At 34.0% G+C, this 17,900-nt stretch overlaps 1 protein-coding gene across 4 annotated transcripts in view; it reads left to right on the plus strand.

Moving 5' to 3' along the window:
* LOC106711121 (myb protein) overlaps positions 1-17,900 on the plus strand; it is a 49,431-nt gene that overhangs the window by 19,245 nt on the left and 12,286 nt on the right. For all 4 annotated transcript variants that reach the window (XM_045684096.1, XM_045684093.1, XM_045684094.1 and 1 more), the window contains 4 exons: positions 10,456-10,585; positions 11,015-11,164; positions 16,448-16,545; positions 16,910-17,044. In XM_045684096.1, the coding sequence (XP_045540052.1) occupies positions 10,456-10,585; positions 11,015-11,164; positions 16,448-16,545; positions 16,910-17,044 (513 nt within the window). The remainder of the gene's footprint in view (positions 1-10,455; positions 10,586-11,014; positions 11,165-16,447; positions 16,546-16,909; positions 17,045-17,900) is intronic.

Genomic DNA, 17,900 nt, shown 5'->3' on the forward strand with positions numbered 1-17,900 from the left:
CAGCTGAAAATCCGTTTTTTGACGGATAATGAGATGGATTATGTTATGTACGAGTACTAGTATTTGAACAGTGCAAAATTCATAGATAGATTAATACTTTATTGCTTACATTATAAAAAACTAGCTTTTACCCGCGACTCCATCCGCGCGGAATAAAAAATAGAAAACGGGGTAAAAATTCCTATGTCCTTTTCCTGGTTCTAAGCTACCTGCCCACCAATTTTCAGTCAAAACGATTCAGCCGATCTTGAGTTATAAATAGTGTAACTAACACGACTTTCTTTTATATATATAGATAATTAAAAGATTAATGAATAATCGCGGAAGTCAATAGGCGTCTTTAATCAAATCTGTGTTTACGATGCTTGTTTCTCCCTTTCTCTTATAAAAAAAAAACTTAAGTTAAAATGTTCCATGTAAAAGTGGTACTCTAAACTCAATGACAGGGTAATAAAAAAATTGCTTGTTTTCTTCCATATAATAATGACAGAATCAAAAAACTTTAGTAATAACAATCATGAGATACGAATATTGTTTAATTTACTTACGTTTAGTGGTCAGGGTATGTAAGATGTGTCATCCCGGACATATGGTCTACTAGCGACAAAGCGCAAGATAAAAATGTCTTCCCCTCGTTTAGTAAACAAGTCGGAAGTAGCTTCCAGATTTTTTTGTCGTGTATCATTTTTTTAGAGGTCACACCTTTGCGCCTCTTTTTTCTCAATTCGTCACTGTGAATACAAAGCTGTTTTTTTTATTTCCCTTTTTAACTATTTAGTGTTTATAAAAAGTTTTTAGGGAGTATTTTTAATTCGCTTGACAAGGGCCGAATCTAGTAAGTTATTGTTGGAATCGCATTTATATTTAGACATTTTTTAAATTTATTCGCTTTCACGCATTTTTTACTTACTTTTTTTTAAATGCATAGAATGAGTAATACAGTCAGAGTTATACCAAGTTCAAAGAAGGTTTACATAGACGGTAATTAAAAAAACAAGATTATGACATCAAGTATCTTTTTCTTTCTAGCAACCATCGCACAAAACAGTTTATAACATCTGAGTTCTATAAGAAGCCAGGAGTGTCCAACCTCAGGCTCGCAGACGAATTTGTTAGGAAAAAGTTTTTTTTAAGTTCACCATTCTATAATATTTTATTTCTCTCTCCGAACTCGTACCATCTCTAGCTACGTGTTCCTACAAAGTATTATTTTACAGCCTTAAGAAGCCCTATCCGACAGACAAAAACAAACAAGCCATAGCATTCCAGCTCTGGCATCCAATGTCACGGGTTTTCTTATCAAACCTGTATCCCACGTGTACTAACTTTATAATTATAAATTGCGGGCCTCGCGTGAGAAAATATCAAATATAATGCCGGCTTACACTACCCTCCTTGCATCTATTGTTATAGTGACCGTAGACAAAATTAAACATTCTACTCTAAGGGTTCCAAACCTGTTCTGTACTTTAGATTAGAAGGGAGAGTGTTCTATTAGAAAAGGTATTAAAGAAGATCTATTATCTATGTGCAAAGATGTACTGTTGGTTTGAAAGTCTATTTTGTTCGTGCAATGATTTAAAAACTAATATCATATCACTCCTTGTGACACTAGGCATAGACTATAAAAAATAGAAAACCTTTTTATACTCTTTGTTAAAGTAACTCTTCATATAAAGAGCTATTCTAAAACTAATGTATTCTGCAAAGCGATACCATCGCATTACATTATGTTTAATGTAGGCCACTCACACATAGAAATTTTTGGGTATCGGATAGCTCTAGTCTAGGGTTGTGTTTAAATATTTAATAAAGTTTTTTACCTGTTAATCCCTTGAAGTTGATTGGGATTATGGTGCATTTATGTACTGAGTTGCGGTTAAATTTTGAGCTTTGTCACCTTCTACCATATCGTACTCTTTCTTGTAACGAAATGTGTTAAATGAGACACTAAAAATTTTATACTCGATTCTAGAAGAAATATCGCGTTCTAAAATATTTTCCTTTTAAGTATATTTGCGGCATTGTAATGAATTTTTCTAAGGGAACTTAGTTACAATAAATATGTATTAAGAATTTTATAGAAGTGACACCCATAAATTTGTTATCTTTCATTGAATGTCTCGCAAACGTGGAGCACTTGAATAAATAGTTTTATTTTTATCGGGTGACGTAATCTTTTGCTCTTAAAATATTTTATATTGCTATTGATTTAGCAGTTACTGAAATCTTTAAAGTGTGCTTTTAGAATAAATGATGTGATCGGTTAAGGGGAAGTTCAACTCAATAAGATGGAAAGGGCTTCAAAGTTATCATGTTAAAGTTTCGATGGCAAATATTTAGTATTAAATTACAAAGTAAATAATGCAAATATAGATGTGGGTTTCTGCTGTCGAAATACTTTTAAAATATACTATTTTTTTAATGCGAAATTTCAATCGAAATACTGTGTAAACTCTTTATAACGTTATCCTTTATAACAATAAACTCCCTGTAACGTTGAAGTGAGCCCAACTTGGTTTGCGTTAAAACCCACATATTGAAACACTCTTTATAGCGATACGCCATTCTCTTTTACGAAGAAATGTGTTCATATTTGTAGACAGTAAATATTTATTATCGGTGTTATTGTTTATGTTATGTTATCTTGTTAATTTGGTTGTTTTTTTGTTCACTCCATATAACGATAACTCTATAACGACAAAAAATGCTCAATCCCTTGAGTTTCGACATATTTTGATTTCTATTCACATCACGTATTGTTTATAAACATCAAATCTTGGTCAGTTAAATTTATGTACACTGTGGGTGGTCACGAATCTACCTTTAAACATTTCTTACACCATTATTAGCTAATTAAATGCACAATTTAACGTCGAATCAACGCAACTCATTATTTTTAATTTAGTATAAGCGGTGGCCAACAACTTTCCAAACAATCATAACTTGTATTTCCTGAATTTTTTTTCATAAATACTTTGAAATTACGACGACAATTTTGATGTAGATATTTCGTAATACTTGGAATTTTTCTAACAATTTCTATCTATGTCTATGTAAAATCGATTTTTAATACAACAAGAAATACCAAAACTATTGATATTTTAGTTTTAAAAATCTGTAGCTAATCATTCCTACTATATGGGTTTAGTGTGATAATATTTAGACGGATTTAGATCATTAATAATGGGTAAGGGTTAGGTCTTAAGGGTGCAAGAGGTTTTAAGCAATTAATATAGTTTGAAATTTAAAAGAAATTTCACAAACAATTACAATCCATATCCAACATTCAATTATAGTTTAAAGAGATCGACACTACGATAACATGATTAAAATTTAAATTCGTAATGCTTTCGGAAGTCGTTCGAACCCAATACTTTGAGAACGGGTTCCCGGACGCGGTTTGCTATATATTTTTTGTTCTCAATTTCTCTTGCAGGATGAAAATAATTACTTCCATATCAGTGGATGTATGAGGTTACGTAAAAAGAGTTCGCTGGTTAAATTTTCTCATGAAAATGTACCGGTATCGTGTTGCTTTTAAAGTTAATTAAGAACTTTAACTGACTCTCTAAGAGTTGTTACTTCGTTACTAAGTGCCTGCTTAAATAATATTAAAATGACCCTAAATGGGATAGTGCTACTCTTTATTTCTTTACTCTCTTAATTACAAGAAGAATAATAATTAACGCTGGTATCTGAGTATGCAGACTTGTCTTTACCATTCGGTAACCGTAGTTTATCACTGCCAAAAAACTGTAAATTATTGTTACATAACATTCTATTAAAAAAAGATGCTTTGTGCAGAAAGCTTTTTAAAACCTAAAAGTTTTATGTTCCGTTGTAATTATATCATTGCTAGAAATCGAACGTATTATCCAGTCATAAGACGAACTTAAGCCACTATGGTATGTGATTTCGTATCGCGTATCAACCTTTCACATGAACCTCTACCACAATATCGCATAGCATAAACATATAAATGTGACGATAAAAGTCAAGTTATGTGCGTTAAGTTGAACGCGTAACTTAATACAAACGCACTGCAAGGTATCGTATGTCTACGATTGACCTGGGGATAGAATAAAACAAGTTTACTCTCACGGTAGTACTTATATTCTGATATATTAAGTTATCTTACCTTACTGAAAGAAAGCAAGAAAGAAAAAAAGAAATGTATTTGAAGGTATCTCCAGAACGGCTCAACGGATCTCGATGAAATTTGCATAGATGTAGAACTTAGTTTGGAAGAACACATAGGCTACTTATTATCCTTTTTTTTAATTCCGTGCGGACGGAGTCGCGGGCGACAGCTAATATAAAAATATTAAAAACAAAAGATTTCAAAACAATTTTCAATAAGATACCATTAATCATAGTTATAAAGTTTGCCTTAATTATAAGATGTCTATTATTACTTAGATTGCGTAATTTGAAAAATAGGGTGTCAGTTGTGTGCTTACCCGTTTTAAATTAAGACTTTTCGTACATAAGGCAACGTAAATCTACAAAACCCGGAGATTTTAGACGCTTCGTAATGAATAAATAAAAACAATACATAAATCATGTTTATTGGATTTTTACAGCAACTCTTACTTGTTACTTCCACTGCGGAAACACTCGCATGAAACAATATTGTCCTATCAGTTATTTCAAATAAAAAGAAAAGGGAGACAAGATATTTATGTAAAAACTAGCTGTCGCCCGCGACTCCGTCCGCGCGCAATTAAAAAAAACTTGAGAGGTGTCAAGGGACACCCGGATGGAACGAAGTTCCTTTCTATTAATTAGTGAAGGAACCAATGTTTATTCTATGAATAAAAAACTTAAGTCTTCACAAGAAGTACATTTTATTTCTATGAATTTTCGTTATATATTGTCACGTCGTTGCCATGGTGAAGTAGCGCTCATTCGTCTATAGCAAAAAGTGTCGTCACAACTTTTCGTAAGAATTTTTTCCGTCTAGCCCCCTTTCACAACGCGCGATAAAGAACTTCGTTCCAAAAAAAAAATGAAAAATAGATGTTGGCCGATTCTCAGACCTTCTGAATATGCTCACAAAATTTCATGAGAATCGGTCAAGCCGTTTGGGAGGAGTATGGCAACGAAAACTGTGACATGAGAATTTTATATATTAGATGTTTCGTCAGTGTAAACTTACTATACTAATGTATCTCATCTCCTTGAATGAATTGTAACTCTATTGTGTCTAGACTTGAGGCGCCGTTTTTGTTATGATGATGTCATCAGCTATCATAACATGCTCTGTATATTTTGCGTATACTAACCGACATATTCGCTAATGTATTTAAATTTGTAACGAATTATCCTATAGATGTGGTTGTTTTTCTAGAATTTCCTTCCATTACGTGGATTTGGAGAATTGGTTTATGAAAAAGTTAAGAACTCCAAGACTAACAATCTATTTTCAAATCGATTCCATAATGCAATCACATTTTATTTTTTTGCAAAATATTGTCTTAAATTTAAGTCGGAATTAAGTCTTCAGTTTATAACATGGTAGACCGGTCACACCATTGCTTTCATAAAAAAAAGCAATTCAAACTTGTAAGATTCCGATTTGCAGGGTTAATTGTTTAGCAAGGGGAATGAAATGACAATTTCCTTATAACAAAACAGAACGTAAGAAGTTAGGGGCATCGTAAGGAAGTGTCCAGTTAGTTCGGGCATCCTCCGTGCTTCCTGTGGGTCCCATGTATTGACCTTATTGTTAACATGTGTGGACTTCTATTATACACAAAATATATAACAAATGCAACTTTGAATATTACAAGTCGATAAAAAAGACTAGCTAACCGTTCACATTAAGATGTGTACTAAGTTTTATCGTCCCAAACAGTTTACACTGCGGAAACAGGTTATGAAACATGTTATATCTCGTTTTTATAAGAATAATGATGACGATATACTTCTGTACATGTTGTTAGACAGTGAGAACTCACTGGTTACTACTATTTGTGTCTAAATTAAAGTCGATCATAGTTTTTTTTTGTCGCATTTGGTTAAATATGAATATACTTTTTGAAATACTTCACATATAATAAATTTAAAACAATAGAAAACTTTAATTTCTATATTTTTCTGCGACATTAATTAATTACAATTTCGAATTAAGGAAATACGCAAAACGCTCTTCCTTGTATACTTTCAAACGATGCGTAAATTATCAAGCGTTCTTACATCCGTTCTTTAAACAATCTTAACTTGAAATCTGAATAGTAAAGGGGCAGTTTGACGACAGGTGGAAATGGCCCTTTCTATATCCTTTTATTAATTAGAACGCCAACTGCGTCTATAAATTTATGAACCTGTTAAAAATGTGTTCAAATTAAATTATTATACGAAACTGTTACTACGAGGTGATGGCTATATTAAGGTTAAGATATAATTTAAAAGAGTAGTTTGAATCAAGTTTAAAGCAAGACGAAGAAGAAGTAAAACAAGATAGTAAAATTCTTCGCCATTACTTTGGATACATGTGGCCATATTTAGTATCACATCTGTACTAATAATATAATGAGAAAAGATTTGATTGTTTGTTTTCATTGAATAGGCTCCGAAACTACTGAACCAATTTCAATTTTTTTTTCTCTGTTGGGAAGCTACACTATCCCCGGGTGCTATTTAATACTAGATTTTTTTAATTTCGTGCGGACGAAGTCGCGGGCAACAGTTAGTATTTTATAATCTAAAATCTGCTATATCAAATATAATTCTTAAGTGCGATGTGAAAAATTCTCTCTTATCATTAGTTTACTATCGATATCTGACATTGCCCTTTAACATTTCACAAAACTCTTATCTACGCAGGAAGTTGTATAGTGCAAGAATCAGGAAATAACAAACAAATGAAAAACACACACATAGACCTTAAGTACTAAATGTCTTGGCTTAATTGAGAAATCTCTAAATGCTCTCTAAACAGTCTTCTATAGTAAAGTTCTGCGTTCTAACAGGTTGCTACAGATCCATTATTTTTGTCTCTCATTTTGCACGTACTTCAATGATTTAACTTAATTTCAAATATTAAAGTCGTAGTTATAACCTACTAGCTGTCGCCCGCGTCTACATTCGCGCGGAATTTAAAAAAACGTAGCAAGTAACCTATGTGTTCTTCCAGACAATGATCCGATGTGCCGTTCCTGAGATACCTTCAAACAAACATCCCTCCATCGATACATCCATCTCATACTCATACTATTATGAGCATACGACTTAAGCAGATAAAACCGCAGGGCATAAGAAAATAAAATTACAGCTGACAAACATTAAAATATCTAAGGGTCATAGTTTCCTGACATATACCATATGTGATCCCTCTTGTCAGTATGCAAAAACGAATGCTCTCAAGTGTCTAATGTGTTACGTTGTACGCTATTTGGTCCTTGTGTATGCTCTTTTTTGTGCAACGTTCAAAGTACTGTTTCGATGATAAAAACAGGTATCCTAAACATTTTCATACTTTGTCATCCATCAATAAATAAAATTTAAAATTAATTGTTTGATGAAGCTTTTTTATTTTAGCTATTATGAATAAACCGAATAAATATTTTTCTATGTTCTTGTCTTAATATTAGCTTAGTTAGCTAAATGAAATTAGCCCAAATAAATATTGTCTCTTTAAACTAACGTCCAAATATTTAACGTATTTTTCTTTTAAAGGCGATATTTTGATCAACATTAATTGCTCAAACAATGTTTTATCTCCAAAATTAAGTTTTATTTTTTGCTAAATTTGCGATACACTTCATCTTCAGGGTCTTACATAATGTTAAATCTCTCTTCATTATTTTATGAAGTTGTAAATGAAAACTTCACTCGCATATTTCAAATAATTAGAGTATGGTACTGTTTAGTTACCCTGCCACGCTACACCTTCGACTAAATCAAAAAGTAACTTGGATATAAAAAGTATGAAATCAATTTTCTTTGTTCTTTTCCCATGCATGTTGTTTACACCTGCCTACCTAAGCTTGCGTCACATTCCCACTGGAGGGTAGACTTTTGTCTCTTTTACGCCTAGTCTTTTTTGTTGTTTGTCCTTTTCTTCAGTATAAGTATGGTCCCTTAAAGTTTTTGTATTCTTCACCCTTATGCGCTGTGTGTGTGTATTTCGTGTAGGTGTGTGTTCTAGTGATGAACTAAATAATATCGATGTTTTGAATCGACACAATACTTTTTAAGAAAAAACTTCACGAAATTCGATTTTAAATTTATTAAATTATTTAGCTTTATTTGTAAACAAATCTTTTACATGTGGCAAATAAAACTTTGAATACTTTTAATTTTTGGAATAATAAATACTTTTTCTTATTGTCGGTTTACAATAAAAAAATATCGACGTGCAAATATCGATATGAATATCGATATACCGAATGCCGAACCACCCTTCTTTATAAGTGTGGGTAGTGAGATCACACTTCCCTGTCAGTGTGTTTTGAACCCTTACAATGTTCGAGTCCCTTACGTAGACATGTTGTAACTTGAAAACTTTTGGCGGGAAAACATGAAGTGATAATGCAATTGCTTTGTTTTAGTTATAATGTTGTTATTTGTTTTGTTATTGTGAATATGGCTTGGTGTTGTTGTTGTTGGAGTTTCTTGTTATTTTAAACGGACGTGATGTTATATGTGTAAGTAATATAGTAATTAAAATTCTTAAGTAATAATTAGATATAAGGCCTGAGGTTATTGAGTGCTTTACAGTGCTCTATTACTCCACTCAGATATATACTCGCGGGTATATAAGTAGGTACATATATATTTTGTTCCATTGGACCGCTTGTAGTAATGCTTTGATGAAAAAAAAGTCTGAGAAGTCTTTCATAAAGGTACTATTTAGTAAAAACCATTTACACCAATTTTCTTGCCTCCGAACAGTGAAACCAATGTCATGTTTATGATTGTACTAGCTGTCGCCCGCGTCTCTGTCCGCGCGGAATAAAAAAAAACTTAATAAGTAGCCTATGTGTTCTACATTTGTGTTAAATTTCATCAAGGATCTTTGACCTGTCACGGAGATACCTTCAAACAAACATCCATCCATCTAAACATTCGCATTTATAATATTAGTAAGATCAAATAAAATCCTTTCGAGATATTAATGAATATAAATGTCTCTTCAGACGTTCGCGAAACTACCGATGAATGAGTTTGCGAACTTGTTTCAAATCAGCTGATAGGTCTGCCGGTATGCATGAATTATCTTTAAAACATTATTTTTTCTTACCTCACCGTCTCTCCGGCGATCAGATTATTATTGGTCTTAAAACCGGTACCGGCTACAGTATTAAACCGGTTCTACGTGTACCCGTACCATTTTGAACACTAAAGTCAATGTAATAAAGCATGAATTTCACTGTGATTGTTTTCTTAAGGGATAGCTTAAAACGTCATAGTTCTTGGAAATCTTGAATACGTCTACAAATTGAAGAATGATTGGTGGCATTTTTTTTTTGCTTTCGTTCTTACAAATTGTTGATTGGTATTGTTGGCATTAACCTTCGAGGAATGCTTACTTTGATCCTTTAACCCCCTAAGTGTACACTGGGCGCTTTCGAGCTTTTAATACGCGCAATAGGATGGATCAAAAAGCGCGCGTGTGGAGACGCCCAGTTGGTACTCTGGGTGAGAAACTAATGAAAGAGGCTTGTTATTTTCATACATTAAAATATAAAGTTGGTATATTACTATTCTATGAATACAAAACAAGAATCATTCACCATTATACGTATGGACGCCTAAAAGTAACCTATAAAAAGTACCTTTTGTATGGCAGATTATAAAGTCGTTAAAGTTATCTTGTTATTTTAAATTTTATTTTTCTAATAATAATGTACTAGCTTGTTTTTTTAAATGTAATATGGAATTCAAAAATATAAAACGTTTTCGTTGGTGGTCCTCGGCTGCATTTTAATAACAAGATAAAGTCATTAACATTGCCAGATTTTTGATAAGGACAGGTCTCTACTCTTGTATTTTTCTGTACAAAAAATTCAAGTTTGAATGTTATGCATTCATTTGTTAATTAACATACAGACAACATTTTTATCTTGGATGTAATAAAATCAAAATTGTTAGTAGGTGGTAAGATGCTTACCTCAAGGTACAGTGTCTTCCAAACTTTATAGCGGCTCGTAATTGCGTACGAGACTGCGTAGAACACAATTTTAGGTATCACCAGATAGTGAAGTTATGAGGCTTTCATCCACTAGCCAGCAGTAGGTTAGGTAGGTCCGCTGTGGACCGGATAAAGTTTGAATCTTTTAATACCAAATCTTCCGTTCCAAGTGTTCCGATCATAAAGTGAAATAGTAAGCCAAAGGATAACTTCCTAATAGAAATTGATTCAGATATATGGATGATATTTAACAATGTACAATGTAGTAAAGATATATGTATACGGATATATAATATATTTTTATTTGTTTCCAGACGTAGCGGCTATGAGTCAGACACAAGTGAGTACTCAGAGGACTCGACGGCGTACGACGATGCGCCGGCTACAACCAAAGGTGCTGGGCAGAGGAAGAATATCAATAGAGGTCGATGGACCAAGGAGGAGGTGATTATTTATGTTATCTTTTACCTCCTTTGCCTCTACAAGGTGTCGATAGATAGAAGGAGTACGTGATGTACCGATCAAAAGATAAAACAGATTACAAAGTTTATACGACTAATGATTCAGTATTGTTTGGAAGAAGTTATTAATTATTTTAAGAACATGAATGAATAACTATAATATATTGATGTGTTGTGTGAAATAATCAAAACTAGATTCATGAGATATTCATCTTAGGGCTTTTATAAGTACTAACTCGTCACGATTTTCTTGTTGACTGACACCGCGTGTTCTTACAATCATCCTTAAGCCTTTAACTTCTTCTCAACTTGCCTGTAATACAGAAATCTAATACAACTCTTTAGACTAAAACATCTATGATAGCAGTTCGTTTCGGAGTAGTTGTTCAATTAAATATTGTCTTATTTCCAGGATAAAAGGCTCAAAACGTATGTAAGGATGTACAGTGAGAATTGGGAGCTTATCGCCGCCCAGTTCCCTGACCGCTCCGACGTGCAATGCCAGCAGAGGTGGACGAAGGTCGTCAATCCTGAACTAGTCAAGGGGCCATGGACCAAGGAGGTAAAAATATTTGAATTTTATAGGTTGTTACATGCTGTTCCAAATTTGAAAGCTTTTTTGTTTATATTCCACCGGAGTGGCTATAAGCCGTGGTATTTTGTGCCTATTGGATTTTCGCCATTATGACGTTGATTGAAGCAGTCGTTAGCGGTGTTGAAAACTAAAAATTACTTCAACTGCCTTTTTAAAATCGGAACGAAACTAAAGCTGTCATACCCAAGCCTGTCCATTGCGTATTTATAGAAATCAGTAGTTATGGTTAATGCTCTTCCAAATTTGAAAGCCTAAAATTTGCAAACAAAACGTCAGTTATTGTATTTATCACAATATATCTTTGTAATTTTGTGGAGATTTTGCGATAAAGTTACGGGAATTAAAATCTTGAAAGCTAATGTTATAAGGTAAATATAAGATAGTTTTTTTTTTAATATAACTTAAAAAGTTAGGCTTCCTTTGTTCCACATGTGTAGGTTACGATTTGAGACAGAGTATCCGTGGAGTATTGGTACTCTAATTTGTCATAGAAAAAATAATAAAATCTTACAACATCGCTGAGTTAAATTATTAAGTAATTTGTTCAATTTCTGGTTTAAAACATCTACGATAGATCCTCGAGATCAAAGTTACAAAAGAGAAAGTTACTTTAAAATTCTACAGGTTCGTACGGGATGCATTTTTCAACAGTATAGTTAACAAACAGGTTCTTACGATGTTTGATTTGAATCCCAGTTCCGAGAGCGATTACATCGAATTGAATCGTGCGTTAAAACTTATAACCATTGTTGTACTGCTCTGTGTACTGCTCTTTCTCAATGTTCAGTCGTCGTGTGAAAATAGCTCTAATATTTCGTAATTCAGTCTTGTAGTGTTACGTAATGTTCACACGCTTATGATCTCGCCGCTAAATGATAACGGTGTGTATTACCTTAGATTGTACAAACAGAACATAGGGCGTTGACATCCGAATTGTGTTTACAGTTTCACTGGGGACGGATCTTTACGTAATTAAAAAGAGGACTTTAACTGAGGTGGCACGCGAGGGCACTTACCGTTGGTATCTGAGACCAGTATCCTTGTATAAAATCTATCTATCTTTCCTCAAAAATTTAAAAAAAATGGACTTAGGACTTTCGAGAAGTAAAGGGTCTTTCAACAAGGACGGGTCGATGTTAATAATCTGTGGCGGCCATTTTGTTTTGGCGGCATCTGTCAAATCTGTTTTTTCTTATTCAGTCACTGATGTCAAATCACCATGACATTTTAGTAGAGTGCCTCCAAAAAAGAAGTGCCAAAAAACGTATGGATACAAGATACATTTTTTAGTCACAAACACTATGGATAAAAAATTTGAAAATTAATTTAATGGGCAGATAAACTACCGTACTCTGTTATTACTTGGATACTAAATGTGACACTTAGAGAAGATTTTTATCGAGAAATCTAAGGGACAGCTTAAGTGTGGCAGTCAGGGAAGGGTTACTTTCGTAGCAAAGCGCTGGGGGGCCGCGGTTGCGTTCCTATTTGGAGATCCCGTGACTCCTCGTTAGTGCTGTGGGCGACCACCGTGGGGTTTTAGTCGGTGCAAGCCCGACATAACTTATCTTTACCCCTATAAAGATAAGTATGCGTAAGGCATTTACCCAGGTTAAAAAAAAAAAAAGTGTGGCAGTCACTTGCATTAACATTCTAGCTTAAAAATTCGTGTCAACAATTTAATCAAATCATCCGTTCACGAATGACTCAAGTCTTTAGAACGAACTAGCTCTTAGTCTTATCAAGCGAATCAAGCTAATAATAGCGTTTGTTGGAATCTACATACCAGCGAATTAACAATTTATGTCAAACATTACTGTGAAATTCCACTCGCGTAACACCTTTAAATAATATTGTTTCAAGTTTTACAAATGAGAGAAACGAATGACTAGCGCAAAACATTAAATTTTGCAATCAGTTGGGTAAGACCAGACACTGAGATAAAATATTTCGTTTGAAATCTACTGCACTGACACGTGACTTAAAATATGTCATCCCTTACATTGTCTTTGACAAAACAGAAACAATAATATGTATTAAGGTTCGCTACAGTGGAAATCCACAGTCTGCATCATATTAACATATGCATCGTTCGTTGACGGATACTACACTTAGGGCCTTCGTACACAAGGCAAAGTAAATCGTCGAGACCAATATAGCGTGGTTACATCGCGTTGAGCGCGTTCCGAACACACAACGTTGATTGGTCGATATGAGTAGTCTATTCAATTCAGGCATAATGACATGTCAACTTTTCTCATGACACTATTGATAATCTGTGTTTGGCGATGACAGATAGAAATGTCTGCGACGCGCGCTATGTGCAAGCCTCTATGACTGTAAGTCGCTTAGCGACTAACCGGATTTACGAAATTAACGTTGCGGCTTGCACGAAGGGCCTTAGATGCAAAACACACCTCCGTCTATCCGATGTGATGAGTCAGAGGTTATTAACACTAGTGCATACGTAATGCACGCCCATTCATTGTGCACATTAAGTGGTCTTACTCGTTCCTCAATCAGATATTGTTAGTTTTCTGTCCTAAATCTTCGTTCAATTATTTCAACTACTACGATATGTTAATATGTTCTAAAATTGCAAATACATCCCATCCCATTCATGCTTATTGTTTTTTAAAAACACCACACGACACATTCTAACAAATAAATACGTCTTCTGAGATTTTATGAATGAATCCATTGTTGGTTGATACGTGTTGGAAATGTAAAGTTAACATCGTATTAGGGTTAGCGACTTTTTTGGACTTTGTACTTAAGGAATAAGTTCTGTTGAAATTTTACAATAATGTGCTTTACTGATTTTTCAACTTAAGTAATAACAGATAAATATTTTGTAGACAATTAAAAAATATGAGCTCAATAATAATTTTTTTTTTAATTCAATGTTCTTAAAACGTTTTAAAATCATTTATTGTTATCCTTCTTTGAAAAACCTGAGAGAACAATATGTTTTAGTACATGTTTCTGCAATGAAAACGCACTTGTTAGACGACACATTGCCAGCCCTTATCCTCGCAGCTATTTATATCAGAGCATTGTGTCATGTAATAGCCTTGGGCGGATAATTCTCTGTCGTCCTTGAATCTAGATGACGTCACAACAGCTGATTAAATCGCGTTTATTTTATTACGCTATTTGCATAATCTTTGAATATATCGTCTGCCATTTATATTCTCCTAGTATCTGAATTAAATTCAAATTTGTCGCCTATATATGTTGGTTTTGGAATTTGACTGAGTTTTAGTACGAAATATAGTGCAAATATTTACTGTAGCATTCAAACGTATAAATTTAATCAACTCAACAAAATCAGTCAACCCATGAACATGGCGCATGCAACTGTGCCGAAATATCGGGAGCTCAAACGGCCTAATCGTGGTAAGAATCCCGTTTCTTACGAACAGTATATTATATAGTTTGAAGTTGTATAAATTTAATAAATAAAATCTGTGTGAGACTTTCGCAAAAACGCATTTACGGTACAGACCAAAAAATTGTTATTTCGAAAGAAATCTTTAAAAAGAAATAAAAAACAAAATAACACAGTAGTCATCTCTAAGCTGAGAACGTTCAAAAGAATTTACGGGTTTTCCTTTCTGTAAAAATAATGCCATATATAACTCGCTCTGTTGAATATAAATATTACACAATAAGAGTCATAAAATGGCAATAAAGATTTATGATCCGTTTGAATTATCAATGGTTAACACAAATGTGTAACATATGCTAATATATTTTATAAACATAAGTCTTTTACAACCTCATCCGTCCCCCTCATTTACTGTGAAAAATAATGAGATAACAATATGATTTATTGTATATGTTTCGGCAGTGGAAATTCAATGTGAAACACGTGCAAAACCTACACGTTCTCACGTACGTTACTGTGGAATGCAGTTTGATTTTGGTGACATCATTCTACGGATATTAAGTTTTTTTGTCTCTACATTTGTATACGTCTACTTATCTGTGGTTTAGAATATTTGTGAAGCTGCTATTATTGCTGAAAATATTATAAAACACTAGCTGTCGCCCGCGACTCCGTCCGCGCGCAGTTAAAAAAAAAATGAAAAATAGATGTTGGCCGATTCTCAGACCTACTGAATATGCTCACAAAATTTCATGAGAATCGGTCAAGCCGTTTCGGAGGAGTACGGGAACGAAAACTGTGACACGAGAATTTTATATATTAGACTAGCTGTCGCCCGCGACTCCGTCCGCGCGCAGTTAAAAAAAACTTAATTGGGGTATGAAAAATAGATAAAAATAAATGTAGCTTATATGACACGTTCGTAGATTTTCTGTATTAAGTACTCAAAAAATATATGTTTTGCTCTTAAATATGTATGCTCAAAGCTGCTTCCGGTATAAGTTCATTGTCGTTAATTTGTCAAGATTCGTATCGATATGGTAATGTCTATGGTATGGAATTGAAACATGAGTTTTTATGGTTAAGTCCAGCCACTAGATTATCAACATTAAGTATGTACTTAATTCACAAAAAACGCATGCTTATTATCACTTATTGTAGTACTAGCTGTCGCCCGCGATTCCGTCCGCGCGGAATAAAAAACATAATTAATAGCCTATGTGAGACTAGAGTTCAGACTATGTTCTACATCTATGCCAAATTTTATCAAGATCTTTTGAACCGTTCCAGAGATACTTTTTAACAAACATCCATCTAAACATTCGTTGTCATAATATTAGTGAGATAATCCAATTTGATACACACGCCTTAAATATTGGACAATATTTCATACTCAGCTGATCGTGGATTTTTTCCACCCACACAAACCCGCTCACCTTGCGATATAACGTATTTTCGCACGCCTCATTCTTTGATTCTTTTATTTAATTTTTTATTGTATTCAATAGTTATTATCATTCGATATTTAATCGATTTTGAAGTTGGAGATGAATCATACTTGGAAATTTTTTATTGCAATTATTCACAAAAAAAAAATAACGAGATTCAAGCTACAAAGTTGATCACAATATGTAACACATAGTAAACAAGATGGTGCACGCGACTCCGTCCGCGCGGAATTTAAAAAAAAAACGTAATAAGTTACCACCTATGTGTTCTACATATACGCCAAATTTCATCAAGATGCGTTGAGCCGCTTCAGAGATCCTTCAAACAAACATCCATCCATCTAAACATTCGCATTTATAATATTAGTAAGATTATGGACTATCTCTGATGCTTTGTTATTTAATTTACAGGAAGACGAAAAAGTAATGGAACTGGTCGCCAAATACGGTCCGAAGAAATGGACGCTTATAGCACGGCATTTAAAAGGGAGGATAGGTAAACAATGCAGGTTAGTAGCACATTTTTCAATAGTTTTATGTAAGATATAAAATGAAAGTTAAAATTAAACATACATAGCTATGTCCGTCCCCACCAATTTTCAGTCAAATCGATTTAGCCGTTCTCGAGTTATAAATAGTGTAACTAACACGACTTTCTTTTATATATATAGATAGATTTATAAAGGTAGAGGAAGACTAAAGAAAGTATAGATGGATTGTGTGAAAGAGGATATGAGTAAGAAGTTGGTAAATTGAGGTATGATGGCTGATAGAGATGTATGGAGGAGTAGTACATACTGTGCCGACCTTCCATAGGGATAAGGGCAGGTTGATGCTGATCATACATAAAATAAAAATTAACTTTGTTTCCAGAGAACGCTGGCACAATCATCTCAACCCATCAATAAAGAAAACGGCGTGGACTGACCATGAAGATAGGGTTATTTACCAAGCGCATAAACAACTCGGAAATCAATGGGCCAAGATCGCTAAACTACTGCCGGGCAGGTGAGAACCACTTTTTACTTTTAGTTTTTAGTTTCCGAGACTAAAATCTATATAAAAATATACAATATATTGCTATTTCTGTTGTCTTAACGATAGTGAAAGGTATGACGATATGTTTTATACAAGGGTTTTCTCAGAAATTACTGTAGCGGGAAACAAAGTTGAACTTTCACAAGGTGAAGAATATATTTACTAAAAGGATGGTCGTAAGGAAAGTTTAAAAACCTTAGTAAATAATTGTAGCCTTGTTCCTTACTCAAATACAGTCTAACTTGGATAAACGGGAGTCGAAGGGATTGCGATATTTTTCTCGCTTGTAGATTTCTGTCTAAGACAGAGTTTCTTGCCTACAAAGGTCGTCCATCAAGCTCAGACATTAACTTTCGCTTTCGAATTCTTGTTTATCCTGTTCTCTTAACTCAGTGATTGTCAAACTTATTTCTTTCATCCCGCCCCCTTTGAAAATCAGTTATATTTCAGAGCGCCCCTTATTATTATTCAGCCCTAAAACTTAAAAACCACAATTTCATTACTTTAATTAATTTCAATGTCCCCCATTTTTTGGGCCTCTTATCGCCCCCTCCTAGGTTTCAAACGCTTCCAAAGGGGCGTTATCGCCCACTTTGGGAAACACTGTCTTAACTTATATAGGAACTCCTAAAACACTCACGTACATATATCCGGTGTCGTCACCGACTAGTTTCGAGTCCATCGGGGACTCTTCATCAGGGTGAATGGGACTGGTATTATTTCACGGACGTGACCCGTCGCTCACTGCAGTGAGCCCGACGGGCTTGAAACTAGTCGGTGCCGACACCGGACATATGTACGAGAGTGTTTTAGCTGTTCCGATATA

This window comes from Papilio machaon, chromosome 25 (assembly GCF_912999745.1).
Source record: "Papilio machaon chromosome 25, ilPapMach1.1, whole genome shotgun sequence".
NCBI classification, from domain to species: Eukaryota; Metazoa; Arthropoda; class Insecta; order Lepidoptera; family Papilionidae; genus Papilio; species Papilio machaon.